This window comes from Antedon mediterranea, chromosome 3, assembly GCF_964355755.1.
Source record: "Antedon mediterranea chromosome 3, ecAntMedi1.1, whole genome shotgun sequence".
NCBI classification, from domain to species: Eukaryota; Metazoa; Echinodermata; class Crinoidea; order Comatulida; family Antedonidae; genus Antedon; species Antedon mediterranea.
The window spans coordinates 37,706,156-37,720,586 of record NC_092672.1 but is presented as its reverse complement, the minus strand read 5'-3'; the positions used below and the strand labels follow the sequence as shown (position 1 = coordinate 37,720,586).

Below are 14,431 nucleotides of genomic sequence, written 5' to 3'. Positions count from 1 at the left end.
CTACGGATTTATGGAACAAGCAGTATATAGACACTACAGTAGAGAGATTACTGTAAACTTTAAAATCCCATAATAAAGTCACGCTCCAGTAAGCATGGACCGGTAATATACCCTTCCGGCCTTCGCGCCTTCTTTTTTTGTGCGATCGGATATGAGGAGCAGCAGCAGAGAGGCCTCCTCCGCCGCCGATCGGCGAAACAAGTATGATAATGATCATGGAGCTATTTGGTATGAAACCGAGGAGGAAACCGAATCATTAAAAGTCCGGAAATTACCGGCTGCTTTACTCAATGAAATTACTGATATCGCTTATTCACAACTTGATATCGATCCCACCCATACATCGTATGAACCACACACTAGGGTAAGGCTGCCTAGCGCTTTACTAAACGACTTAAAAGTTTCTAGGCCTAGGGTTCCTCCAACGGAAAGGGACGAGGACCTAAATACTGGCCAAGTAAACAACGAAGGCCCCATGGAGCAGCAGCACACGTCGTTGTCAGGCAAATCTAAGCTTAAAAGTAAAAGTAGTGGTAAGTCAGTGGCTTCCAGTTTACATTGTTATTTAGAGTAGCAGGATGATTGATTAAATACAACAATGTAACAAATTTCAGTAATAATCAGTACAGTATTATTAATATTATATATAGCCTATAGGCCTAGGCCTATAGGCCTATAACAATTAACATTAACATTCCAATACTGAATAATGATTATTATTTATAATGATAAATTGTTTTTATAGATTCTAAGTCGCCATCCAAAAAAGGATCTACTACTAGTGGTAGTACTGACGTCAAAAATTCTCCAAAACTAAGGGTTAACACTAGTGGTACACCACTGCAGAAAGTGCCATTACTATCAGAAAGCAATGGTAGTGTACTTTTTGTAAAGTTTAAATTAATTAATTAAATAATGGTAGTGTAGTACTTTGGTGAAGTTAACAAAGTGAATATTAGTTTACACTGGTGATGATCTACTATTTTAATATATTATTAGGTTATACCAAACATGAATTTAATTCTTTACGTACATATATTTTAAATTGTAGATAAATCTAAGAAAAAGAAGTCTCCAAGAGTAAAAGCAAAAAGTGTACCAATATCAGCTTTCAAGAATAGTGTCTCACAGTCAGCAGGTACACTTCTGCCAACTTATTTTGATTAATAAATTAATATAGTTAATACATAGCTACCAAATACATTATATTTACCAAATACAGTAATCTAGCTACCAAATACATTGTAACATTACAGTATATCTAACAAATACAGTAACAGTAGCGGAAATGTCGGCAGAGGCAGTAATCAATCATCAATCAAATAGAGTAATCTAGCTACCAAAATACACTGTAACAGTATATCTACCAAATACAGTACATTAATATAGCTACCAAATACAGTACAGTAATATACCTCCCAAATACAGTACAGTAATATAGCTACCAAATACAGTACAGTAATATACCTCCCAAATACAGTACAGTAATATAGCTACCAAATACAGTACAGTAATATAGCTACCAAATACAGTACAGTAATATACCTCCCAAATACAGTACAGTAATATAGCTACCAAATACAGTACATTATACCTCCCAAATACAGTACAGTAATATACCTCCCAAATACAGTACAGTAATATACCTCCCAATACAGTACAGTAATATACCTCCCAAATACAGCTACAGTAATATACCTCCCAAATACAGTACAGTAATATACCTCCCAAATACAGTACAGTAATATAGCTACCAAATACAGTACAGTAATATACCTCCCAAATACAGTAAAGTAATATACCTCCCAAATACAGTATCAGTAATATAGCTACCAAATACAGTACAGTAATATACCTCCCAAATACGGTACAGTAATATACCTCCCAAATACAGTACAGTAATATACCTCCCAAATACAGTACAGTAATATACCTCCCAAATACAGTACAGTAATATACCTCCCAAATACAGTACAGTAATATAGCTACCAATGCCCATTTCTCTAGTGTTTGTAATGCCATCCCTCCTCTTAATTTAAACGATTTGCCTGCTTATCTCCCAGCCCCTGGGCCACCACCTTTAATATATGCTGGTCAGGTCCTAAAAGCCCTTTGTAATCTTAAGCCTAACAAAGCTGGCCATCCAGATGAACCTCCTATTAAACTATATAGAGATTTTGCTCCTGAACTTGCTGAACCTGTTGCGGATATCTTCAATCATGCATTGAAGGATGGTGTTTTCCCCGACCTTTGGAAAAGGGCTACTGCAGTTCCCATTCCTAAAACAGTGAATGCTAGTTCTGTCTCTGACCTTAGACCTATTTCCCTTACCTATGTTCTTGCCAGGGTATTTGAATCTTTTATTGTTAAGTGGATTCTTGAAGATATTAAGGGTAAATTAGATTCTCGTCAATTTGGTAGTAGGAAAAAGGCTTCCTCAACTCACTATCTTGTTAGTCTTATTGACTCTACACTCAAAGATGTTGAGAAGGGTAAATGTTATGTTAACCTATGTGCCACTGACTTTACTAAAGCTTTTGATCGTGTTGATCATAATGTTATTATTATAAAGTTGATTGAACTGGGTGTGAGGTCGTCCATAATTCCCATCGTCTGCAGCTTTCTCACTTCCCGTTCTCTCAACACCAAGTTTGCTGGGATTTTGTCATCTTCAAAGTCACTGACTTGTGGGGTCCCACAGGGGACATTGCTTGGCCCTGTACTTTTCCTAGTACTTATTAACGATGCTTGTGTTGATTGCTGCAGACGATGGAAATATGTGGATGACCTCACCCTTGGGGAGGTCGTTCGCAAAGGTGATTTGCCTTCCATGCAATCCCTGTTAGATGATCTGAGTGTTTGGTGTTCATCCAATAATATGATACCCAAACCCTCCAAATGCCATATCTTGGTTGTCAATTTTCTTAAGGACAAGTCGGATGATATTATATCGCCTTCTTTTAGTCTGAGTGGTTCCATTTTACAAGTAGTTGATCACATGACGCTTCTTGGTGTAATCATTCAAAATGACCTGAAATGGGAACTTAACACTAATAATATTGTGTCTAGAGCTTCTAGACGTTTATTTTCCTTGTGCATTTTGAAGAAAGCAGGAATCTTAATTAATGATCTGTTGACTGTTTATATGGCGTATATAAGACCTATTTTAGAATATGCTGCCCCTGTTTGGCATGGCGCTATCACTAAGGACATGTCCAAGTCTATTGAAAAGGTACAAAAGAGAGCATTGCGTATCATGCTAGGTAACAACTATTTGTGCTATGATCATGCATTGTCTGTTACTGGTTTACCTACTCTTGTAGAGAGAAGAAACAAACTTGTGTTGTCTTTCGGGGAAGGCTTATTAAAATCCGAGCTGTTTAGAGAAATACTTCCCCCTCTTCATAAGCCAGCTCGGTCTCTCAGAGTCAACCGCTTTCTAGAAGTACCTCATTGTAAAACCAGCAGACTTAGGTCGTCTCCAGTTCCCACCATGGTGGATATAATTAATAGGCACCACTAGCTCTTTTTTAGATATGTAATAAGTGAAGGTTTTAAGGTTTTTTATTCATGTATGTTTTTAATTGTATGGTACGATATCTAATTTTATTAAGATGTTTCTATTTTTATAGCAATTTTAACTAATTTTTAGTCATTTGTAATACATTTCATTTCAGTCCTTGACTGTCGTTTTGTAATATATTTTTATATACCGAATAAATAAAAAAATAAATAAAAAATACAGTACAGTAATATAGCTACCAAATACAGTACAGTAATATACCTCCCAAATACAGTACAGTAATATACCTCCCAAATACAGTACAGTAATATAGCTACCAAATACAGTACAGTAATATAGCTACCAAATACAGTACAGTAATATACCTCCCAAATACAGTACAGTAATATACCTCCCAAATACGGTACAGTAATATACCTCCCAAATACAGTACATTAATATACCTACCAAATACAGTACAGTAATATAGCTACCAAATACTGTACAGTAATAATAGTTACCAAATATAATAATCTATCAAATCAGATATATACCGAATATGTCAACATCCTATCCACTCAACTTTCATGAATGACAAAATTAATTAAGTATTTCATTTTTTAGGCAATGAAGAAGATGACTCTCTCAAAGCAAAGACAGAAAGTTCCTATGAACATTTATTTCCTCTGGTTACACCAGTGTTACCAAGAGTGACACTACCTGAAGAAAACAGAGTGTTATCCCAACAAGACTTATACAATGTTACCTTCAAAGTGTTTTGCGATGATATGTTTTATCAAGCTACCGATGCGATAATTGTAACTACATTTGACAAACGTTATGAACGAGCTGGTTTTGGTTTAGGAGTAGCAGCACTAAAAATTGGTGAGATTGTAATTGTTCCTTTTTTTTACATAAAATAGCCTCTTTATAGTGCATACTATAAAATGAATCTTTTGTGCAAGGTCATATCTTGTGAATTTCAGAGTAAAAACCTATTAAAAAAAAAAATGTCTTGGCCTATTTTTAGTAATCGATGTATGATTTTCTTCTTTTTTTTAGCCGGAGAAGATGTATTGGAAAAATTTATTGCAACATTGTCAGTTTTGCGTCGTTCCAGGTCAGTAAACAACCAAGTTGTTGCAACTGTTGGCGGAGATCTCAAATGTAAACATATCATTCATGTGAATGTTCCAGACACAGATGACACGTTAACATGGAAATGCATATTAACACAAAACATAACTGAATCATTGCAAAAATGTGAAAAAGATCTACAATGCGTGTCTATCACCATTCCCCTCCTGTACAGCTCGTTTTGGCATTTCAATCTAGGAAGAAGGGGTGAGATGGAACATACGTGTGCTGAGGTCATTGTGTCTGCAGTCCTGGATTACTTTTTACACATGTCTAGTAGATCTAGTATCAGAAAAGTGATATTTATTGATAAGATTCCTACAAAAGCTTTGGCTTTTAAAAAGGCTTTGGAAAAGTATGTCGTTGAGAGAAAAGGTAGGTAACAACTAACAATAGATTTTAACCTTGGTTGAAGGTTTTAACTTATTGTTTGCATTAAGAGCACAAAGTGCTTGCAGTAAATAGTCTACAAGGATTTTAAATTGACTGATTGGACAGCTTCTTCCTAAGAAAGACAAATATGTCATTAAATAATTGACCTCTAGAGGGCAAATTCTGTCCGATCAGGACAGCAAAACTGTCGAGGTTAATTTATCGCTAATTTTTCTCATTTTATTGTATCAAAAAACAGATAAACATTTTGAATCCTACAAGGATTTTGTTTAAAAAATTTAGTCAGATTTCGGTAAAAATAAATTCATCATGTTGTAGTTTATAATCCATGTTGTTTTCTCCTACAACCTACAAGTGTATGTTAAATATTGCAATTGTTAACTTTTTCATTGCAACAGCACGTTCATCTTTCTCCTAGCTTTATTCAAAATGATACATTTCTCTTTGAAGCATCAAGACCCTACCGCATACCTACTCAATTATTTTGTGAGTACACCTACCCTGACTCGCAAACCCGTCTTATTGTTGCTACCGGGAATCCAACGAAACAGTCTGCAGACGTGCTCATGAATCCTACAGCTAACTACAACGTCTCTTATTCTGGATTGACGGCAAGAATACTAGTTGAAGGTAATTACAACTTAGTGTTAATTGGCTTCTTTAGGAAAATGTGAGGTGATTGAAATTTTAATTTGACCAGGCACCAACTTAGTGCTTAATTATTTGGTTGCAGAGACTTTTATATCATTCAGTTATATTATTTAAGGTGCTAAATTCAAGCCTCCTTTTTAGCAAGAGATTTGAAATCTATTGGTTGAAAACAACACACTATTTTGTATACCAGGTAAGTTCCTCAAGAGGTCAAAGGTCAATATGTTACTCTTTTGGCAAAAGAAACTACATTACTTATGTTTGAGTAAATTTTGTTTTAATTTACAAATTTTAGTTAAAACAAAATATTTGTAATTTTCAGCTGGTCTGTCAACTGACACGATACAGGAAGCATTTGCAAGTTCAAAAGGTCACCAGAAAAATACAGTTGCAACATCAGCTGGGAAGCTTCCATTTCAGCAACTTTACCATGTACGTGGTAACGATGAGAACGCTACGGACTTCACACAACAGAGCCTACAGATTGAAACATGCACCTTTGATTGTTTGAACATGGCAGAACAAGCTGGCGTAGAGACGGTTGTACTTCCTATAATCTCAAACCGCTATACATCCATCGGCGAGTATCAGTGCTCTTATCTCATGCTGAATGCTATCCACCGATTTATGACTAAGTTCAAAAGAAAAGGCTTAAAAGAGGTGTATTTGTACACTGGGTATGCATCGAATGCTGTAGTGGTCAAAGACGAGCTAACGATACGTTATGGAGATGAAGTTACAGATATTAAAGGAGGTTAGTATTTAGGGAGTGGGACCACCACAATTTTGCTTCACTTCTTTTGAAAATATTGGGTGGGGGTGGGGAGGGGGAAGTGGTTAGCCTTCAAACTTACCCATTAACAAAAATTGTGTTCAATGCCACTAATGTGTTATTTTTTCATATTTTTGTAAAATATGCTACTAAATTACTTAAATGTTGTTACCTGAACACTTGGCCCTGGTGGTATTAGCTTATTTTGATTTATACAGTTTGTTTAATCTCTCTGTTTTTATTTGTTTCTCAAACCCAGGCCAGGTGCCTCTTGAAGTGTTGGCGAGGGGGCTGGAGGCTAATATTGCATTTCTCGATGCTATTGAAGAGGGCAGCAAATCTATCTATCAAACACGTTTGATGCTTGTTGGACAAGAGCGTGTTGGCAAAACCAGCCTTACCAAAGCCCTCACTGGTCAAGAGTAAGTAATTGTGATTGATCTTAAATAATGTGCTGGGTTGAGGTGGGCTAGAGCACTCACAGCCAACATTATGATTGTTTAGAAAGGTAACAAAATTTATCAAAATATGTATTGGACTGACACTACAAATATTACCCACATTTTCAACAGTTTAGATACATAATTTTATCTATAGAACATTAGAAGTTGTAAATATAGTAAACAGTTAACTACCTTTGATCTTTACTTTAGATTTAATGACACAGAAGAAGTTACAGATGGAATAGAAACATCACTGTCATGCACACTCAGTGTTAAACACACAACCAACTGGAAACCAAAACAAACAGAAGGTATTTACATTAATAAGAATTGGTTTTGATTTTAGTACCTGTACCACAATGTGATAACAACTTAAAAAAACTAAATTATAAATCATTATTTATAGTAAATATACTGTAACAGAAAATGGTAAAAAAGATTACTGAAATGATATTATTAACGGATAAAATTATTTAATTTATGTATAATATAATATTTTACATTGTAAATTTGTTTAAATAAATGTATTCAGAATCTCTTTTTTGAATAATTGTATTTTATTAGGAAAAACAAGTGAGGCAAGACAGCAGTATTTAAGAGCTGTTGCAGAAAAAATTGCAACAAAGCTTTTGCAGAAAAAGAAAAAGGTTAGTTAACATACAGGATAAAGCAAATAGAAAGACTTATATTATGCATGTTGGATCTAGGCCTGATAACATTAGTAGCCCATATCGGTTGGATTAAATTATTTTATTATTTTAACTAAACAAATTTTCGTTTGATAATGGATAACAGGCTTTATATAACTCATCAGTATAGTGTTTCATTATTCTAAATTACACAGGCATCAAAGAAAGATGAAAGGAAGAAACAAGAATGTAATAGTAGTGGAGCAGAGCAAGGGATGGATGGGAATTCAGCGTCTTATTCTTCTTCTTACAATGAGGATTACATAGATTCTACCTATGAAGGTACAGTATGTTTTTAATATGTTAATAATAGTACATTAGCTTAGCACTGTCTGATAAGGACTATAAACCGAAGGTCCAGTGTACACATCTAGCTGCACTTTAAAGAACCTAGTACATCGTTCGAGATAAGTAGAGGGTTACTTCGGTGTACTAGTGTACTCACAGCCACTGATCATAACTGAGCCCTCTGGGAGAACTGTTTTGACTGAAGAGGTCACCTAGTATAAATAAATAATAACAAACAAACATATTGTGTATTGCTGACAAGAATGTGTGATCTAATAAGTTCTTTTACGCTACAGATTATGTTGATAGTGACTCTGCTGAAGATCAAACTGATGCACCAGTAAGCATATCTTCACAAGAGGAAGCAACAACCCCAACGACCCCTGACGTCCCCGAAGAGGTCATTCAAATGGTCTTGAACATTCTTGTAGAAAAGGAAAAGCTCGGACAGACTGAAGAGTTGGATCAAGTGATTGATGACGAGACGATTGATGATTTGACTCTCAGCATCTGGGATTTTGCCGGACAAGATCTTTATTACATTACTCATCAGGTGAGAAGATGTTTCCAGTTAAACATCTTTTAGTATTTACTTTATCCATATTCAGCTAAAGCTCTGTCTACACTATCAAACTATTTTGACAAAAAAACTGTGATGTGCCCAAATATGGTAGTGATACACCCAAATATGGTAGTGATATGACATCATATTATGGGCACATCACATTTTTTTGTCACAGAGTTTGATAGTGTAGACAGAGCTTAATACCCTGAATAAACCACTTACAGAAAATACAGTACTTGATGGGTGATGGTATAACTAAACCAAAAGACTTTTTATACCACAAACAACTTTATTAGTTTTTATTTAATTTTCTTATGTTATATTACAGTATGTTTTTTTCAATGATAAATTTTAAAACCTTTTTTTGTATTTTATCTATTGTGTTCTTAGAAATGAAATAAAAAATTTTAAAAGAATTAGAATTTGTTTTACACAATTGTTTTATTTAAATATACAGGTGTTCCTGGTATCACGTGCCATTTACATAATTTGCTTCAATCTCTGTCACGACCTGAATGCACCTGCTAAAGTTGAAGTATTCAACAGAGATGGTGGAAAGGTTAGGAAATATGTTTTTTAACAATCTGGAATTAATTAATTAATTAATTAATTTAGCAGTGTTTCAACATTGGATGAATACCTCTATTAATACAGACATTACGTGTACAGCCCCATTAGAGAATGTGTTCATTTTTACCCGAAGTTTTTCAAAGCTTCGGGTAAATGTCACTTAACCTCCTACTGTGACATGTGTTTATATAAGTCAAACTTTGATAGGGAGGTCGTTAAACCTTGAATACTGAAGAATGTACCTTGTCCTAATCAATCAATTACAAGAGAGCTAATAAAATCACAGGGGTATGGATTCAGGTAATTAATCACCTGCTTAGTTGATTTATCTGATAAGGATTTTGACCAAAAAGTTCTAATGGGGATGTACACCTAATGGATAGTTTAAAAATAGAAGTTACACTTTAATTGTAATAAATATGAACACGCTTATCTCTTACAGATTTCAGTTTCTGACCACTACATGAACAACAAGGACTTTGTGATCTTCTGGTTACGTTCAATCTATTCACACACAACTGAAAATGCATCCGTGTCAAAGCAGAGACAGTTGTCACCACCTGTGTTTATTGTTGGTACTCACAGAGAGAGTTTACCAGGAAACGCGCAACAAAGACAAGCTCTTGTGAGTATGATTGTCTAAGCACATACTGCTGCTGTGATAACTCTAAGCTATCAAACGCTCAACAAAGACAAGCTCTTGTGAGTATGATTGTCTAAGCACATACTGCTGCTGTGATAACTCTAAGCTATCAAACGCTCAACAAAGACAAGCTCTTGTGAGTATGATTGTCTAAGCACATACTGCTGCTGTGATAACTCTAAGCTACCAGGGTGTAGATTTGAGTATACATACTTAAATTTGTGCATAAACCAATACAAATACGTTGCTTTTATATAGATATACTTCCATAAACTAGATTGTTCTTTATACATCAGTTAATTCCTCTATGCTTTTTCATGAACAAGTATATGTCAGCATTGAAATTTGTCATGTTGTATTTACAAATTCATTGTTTTACTTTGTAGGCCGAAGAAAAGTTAGCAGAGGTTAAGAAATCATTGAAAGGAACGCCATATGAAGGTCATGTTGTGTGCAAATTCTATGCCATTGACAACAGCCTAAGACCATTGGATCAATCCATAATTGATTTGAGGGATCACATCACATTGATAGCTAAGCAAGAACACTACATGGGTGAGAAAATCCCCTTGAAGTGGCTGGACTTCTTGAATGAGATTGAGCAGTTGCGCAACAAAGAGAAACACTCAATTAGCTACAAGCAGGCAAGTCATTTTTCCCTTTTATTTGATTTTGAAATTAGAATTGGTCAGCGCACCAACTCTATTAACTTTAAAAAAACAACTTGATAAACATTGGCATGACAAGGGGTTTAAAATGCTCAGCCTAGAAACCACCCTTCAAACCGTAAGTAAAAGTGTTATTATTTTCAGGTTAGAGATCTGGCCTCTAGTTGTGGTATCCTCAATGATATTCAACTGTTTACTATGTTGCACTTCTACCATGATCTTGGTAACATGATATATTATGGAGAACGTGACACACCAGACAGCGCCCTCAATGACATCATCATTCTCAGTCCGCAGTGGTTAATATGTATCTTCAAGAGAGTCATCACAGTGAAAGATCCTTCAGAACAAGTATGAGAATTTGTTTAATTTTATTATTTTTAACTCTTAATAATCACACTTTGCGAGTTTGTGTAATTGTTGTTAAAATTATTTTTTGTGTAGTGGGCAAAGTTCAGAAGTGCTTGGGCAAGACTTGATGAAGAAGGACTCCTGGAAGAGAGACTAATTAGACACATGTGGCATGACTTTCTTGACCAATTAGAAGGCTTGTTACAACTGATGCAGAAATTTGACTTGCTGTGTGTCAAGACACAATCCACTGAGGTATGGATATTCTGATTGGTTCTTGTAGATAGTAATCTGTCAATTGAAGTTTGGGGATATTATAATACTTAACTGTAACATCTATTAATTGTATATGTTTTTAAAATACTGATAGATAGATATATATATAAATATATAATTTTATATTCTGATAGACACAAGCTGCAGTGGAAGGCAATCGTCTCTTCTATGTGCCATCTCTGTTGAAGAACCAAGGAGATGAGGTCATCTGCCTTGAACATCTAATGAAGTCAAAGACTGCCGTTGTCCTGTACATTGACTTCAATGGGTTCCTGCCAGAAGGACTGTTCTATCGGCTCATTGTAAGGCTTGTGCAGTGGTCGCAGCTCAAGGGTGGATATGAGCCTAGACTTTTCTTCCAACAAGCTAACTTGTACGTGAATGAAGATCATGACATGGTTATCAGAATCTTGCCGAACAAGAGGTCTTGCATCCAGGTAGGCTACAACGGTTGTTAAGGATGTGACCTTGAATGTCAAAGTTCATGACCCAGTTTTCTGTTTCCATTATTGTATCTTCATTTCTGTTTTTAAAGTCTTAACTTTAAATTTTTTCATGCTGCATTTGTAGACCAAAATAGCTACAAGAAAACGGTAAATACGCTAAAGTTTGAATTTTAACCCAGGAGAACCATGTTAATCGGCACGGTGACAGTGATATTGAATCTAAACTTTTTTCCTTTTTTTTGGTTCTTCTATCGCCAGGTGGTGATTTTGCGAGCTAGTACAGTCTGCAGCGATGATGAAGAAGAGGATGAAGAAGATGAAGTTGAACCATGCCCAAGTGTCTGCAAAATGGTGAGAATTGATTGGCTCTTAATAACAATGTTCTCTTAATTGGACGATTCTCTTTGTATTTCTTACGTTTCTAACCCAGCTGAGTTGCATAACTCCCAGCCCAAAATAGTCTGGGATGGACGTTGAAGAATGGGGGAAATTTTAATTCCAATTTGAACAAGGTGTAAAATTTATAAATTAAAACAAATTTCTACATGAATTTATAAATTAAAACAAATTTCTACATGTTATGAAAAAACCACATAAATTATATATTGATTTTTTGAATTGTTCAATAAAATTTTAGAAATGCCTGTCTCAATGGTCACTATAAAATTCTTGTTCAAATTTAGTTATTAATTAATTAATATTAGTTAGTTTGTAATGATTGTCACATTGCCTGTCTCAATGGTCTCTACAACATCTTGTTACAGGTACTGGAACTGCTAGAGAACAACCTGCTGTACTTGGGTCACACCTGGATGAAGCGTGTGCACTTCGGCTTCTTTGTGTTGTGTCGTGTCTGTTACAAAGAGAAGACTCACTTGCATGAGCTTAAGAAATGCCTCAACTCAAAACTTGTTCCATGTGGGCTGCAACGGATGAAGACTGCGAGGTTTAGACGTTTGTTTGGAGATAGCAAGCCAAAGCAAGGTAGTGGAAGAAAATATATTATTGTAGCTAACTGTAGTAGTTGAGCTGTAGGTTGGTGGTTAACATGCTTGCAAGGTTTTAACTCTCAACTTTTCCTACTCCACCCCTAAGCCTCACCTAAGCCTCAAATGATAAATAATAAAATAACTATCTTGTCACGGAAATCTACCTGGTCAACTTTACTTCATATATATAGTGACTGGCTCTAAAAAAAGTTTAGTTAAATATTAAAATTTAAATTATGTTTCAGAAGGCCACCAAGCCACTGTTACTGCTTCTCCAGTAAAGCCAAAAGTACCAGTATTCCTGCGATCTCTCAGTGGAATCTTCAAAGAGATCTCTGCACCCATCCTGCCATTTGATCTCATGACTGAGATCTGTGTCCTCCTGGACCCTGAGCATCCACTTGCTAATGACTGGCGTGGCGTAGCTTGTAAGCTTGGATATGACCACTATATCAACTATTTGGCCAGAAAAGACAGCCCTACCATGTGCATCATGAATGGATGGTCCGAGAAAGGTTGGTCATTGGAAGATCTCAAAAAGTGTATGATCGACATCAAGCGTGGCGATGTGGTACGCCTGATTGACAAACATCTGTTAACAAAGCTGGAAATCAAAGAACTATGAAACATATCTCAAGCAAATTTGTCTCTAAAAAGACTACCGGTGAATTAGAAGACATTGTGTTACAGGGAAAATCTCTCAACTGAGAAGACTACATCAAAGAAATAGAACATATCTCAACCAAATTTATCTCTAAAAAGACAACCAGTGAATTAGAAGACATTATGCTACAGGGAAAATCTCTCGACTGAGAAGACTACATCAAAGAAATAGAACATATCTCAACCAAATTTATCTCTAAAAAGACTACCGGTGAATTAGAAGACATTGTGATACAGGGAAAATCTCTCAACTGAGAAGACTACATCAAAGAAATAGAACATATCTCAACCAAATTTATCTCTAAAAAGACAACCAGTGAATTAGAAGACATTGTGATACAGGCCCGGGAAAATCTCTCAACTGAGGAGGACATAAAAAAAGTAGAACATACCTAAATTTGTCTCTAAAGAATATATGTAAAGGTATTGAATTAAAACGAAGGTTCTGGTAACAAAATGTTACTGTAACATATAGTACTGAGTTGAATCAAAGCATTCAGTGTCAAGCTTCAGTTGACATTGTTTGAAAGTTTCCATTCTCACTCCTGCCGGATGAAAAGTATTTTGATCAAAACGTTGAGAAACTCAACAATTCTTTTCACTATATACGTGGTGTACTGCAAAATTTACATCAACTATTTAATTTTGTTATTACACAGTTGTCCATATATTATACAGTATTACACAGAAATACACAAATTATTATATCATTTAACTATGAAGTTGCTACATATCAGTCACACAAGTCTATAGTTACAAATACTGAGTTAGTTCAAAGTATTCATGTATCATGTTTCCTTACGATTTAATTTAGTTGTTACATCTAATGCACATAGATTGACATAATTATGTGAAAGCAATCATGTACCGTTGTAAGCTAGTAAAGTAAGTTTTATTTTTGTACAGTATGCTATTATATTTTTCAAATTTTATGAAAACTAATAAAATGTAACAAAAACAGCAGACTTTATGTTTAAAATCTCTCATTTCATTCTCGTTGTTGAATAAGAATACAAATACTAGATGATTTAAATAATTTAAAAATACACTCCAAAAAATTGGATTTAAAAAATGATGATAAACCATGATAATTAGGAACAAATAGTAAACCAAGAATCCAATGGATGGAGGGAGGATACTACATTTTCCTCCCATGAGATTATAGCCTCTCTACTCGAACACAAATAAGAACACAAATAAGATAGTTTAACAAGAAAATATCATGTATTTTACCGCCATTTTTCATTTCAACATTTTAAATTACATCGTATCTAAAATTTTAAATGAGAAAATATATGGTTAATACTGAATTCTAGCATCTTATTATGTAAATATACCGGTATTTTAACTACTCTAAACACTTACTTTTAATTGTCACAAATAGT

General features: G+C 34.9%; 1 protein-coding gene across 2 annotated transcripts; it reads left to right on the top strand.

The window, feature by feature from the left end:
- The first annotated feature begins 97 nt into the window (after positions 1-97).
- Positions 98-14,004, top strand: LOC140045499 (uncharacterized). 2 transcript variants are annotated; one of them, XM_072090432.1, is made up of 21 exons: positions 98-533; positions 746-874; positions 1,052-1,138; positions 4,127-4,387; positions 4,565-5,014; positions 5,483-5,662; positions 6,006-6,437; positions 6,715-6,877; positions 7,109-7,209; positions 7,463-7,545; positions 7,743-7,869; positions 8,172-8,428; positions 8,898-8,999; positions 9,453-9,635; positions 10,040-10,297; positions 10,466-10,672; positions 10,766-10,927; positions 11,083-11,385; positions 11,653-11,745; positions 12,159-12,378; positions 12,632-14,004. In XM_072090432.1, the coding sequence occupies exons 1-21, from the start codon at positions 152-154 to the stop codon at positions 13,006-13,008; spliced, it is 4,557 nt and encodes a 1,518-aa protein (XP_071946533.1). In that variant the 5' UTR covers positions 98-151; the 3' UTR covers positions 13,009-14,004. The 2 variants fall into 2 exon arrangements, with proteins under 2 accessions (XP_071946533.1, XP_071946532.1); XM_072090431.1 differs by having other exon boundaries at positions 100-533; positions 12,629-14,004.
- The last annotated feature ends 427 nt before the right edge of the window (positions 14,005-14,431 follow it).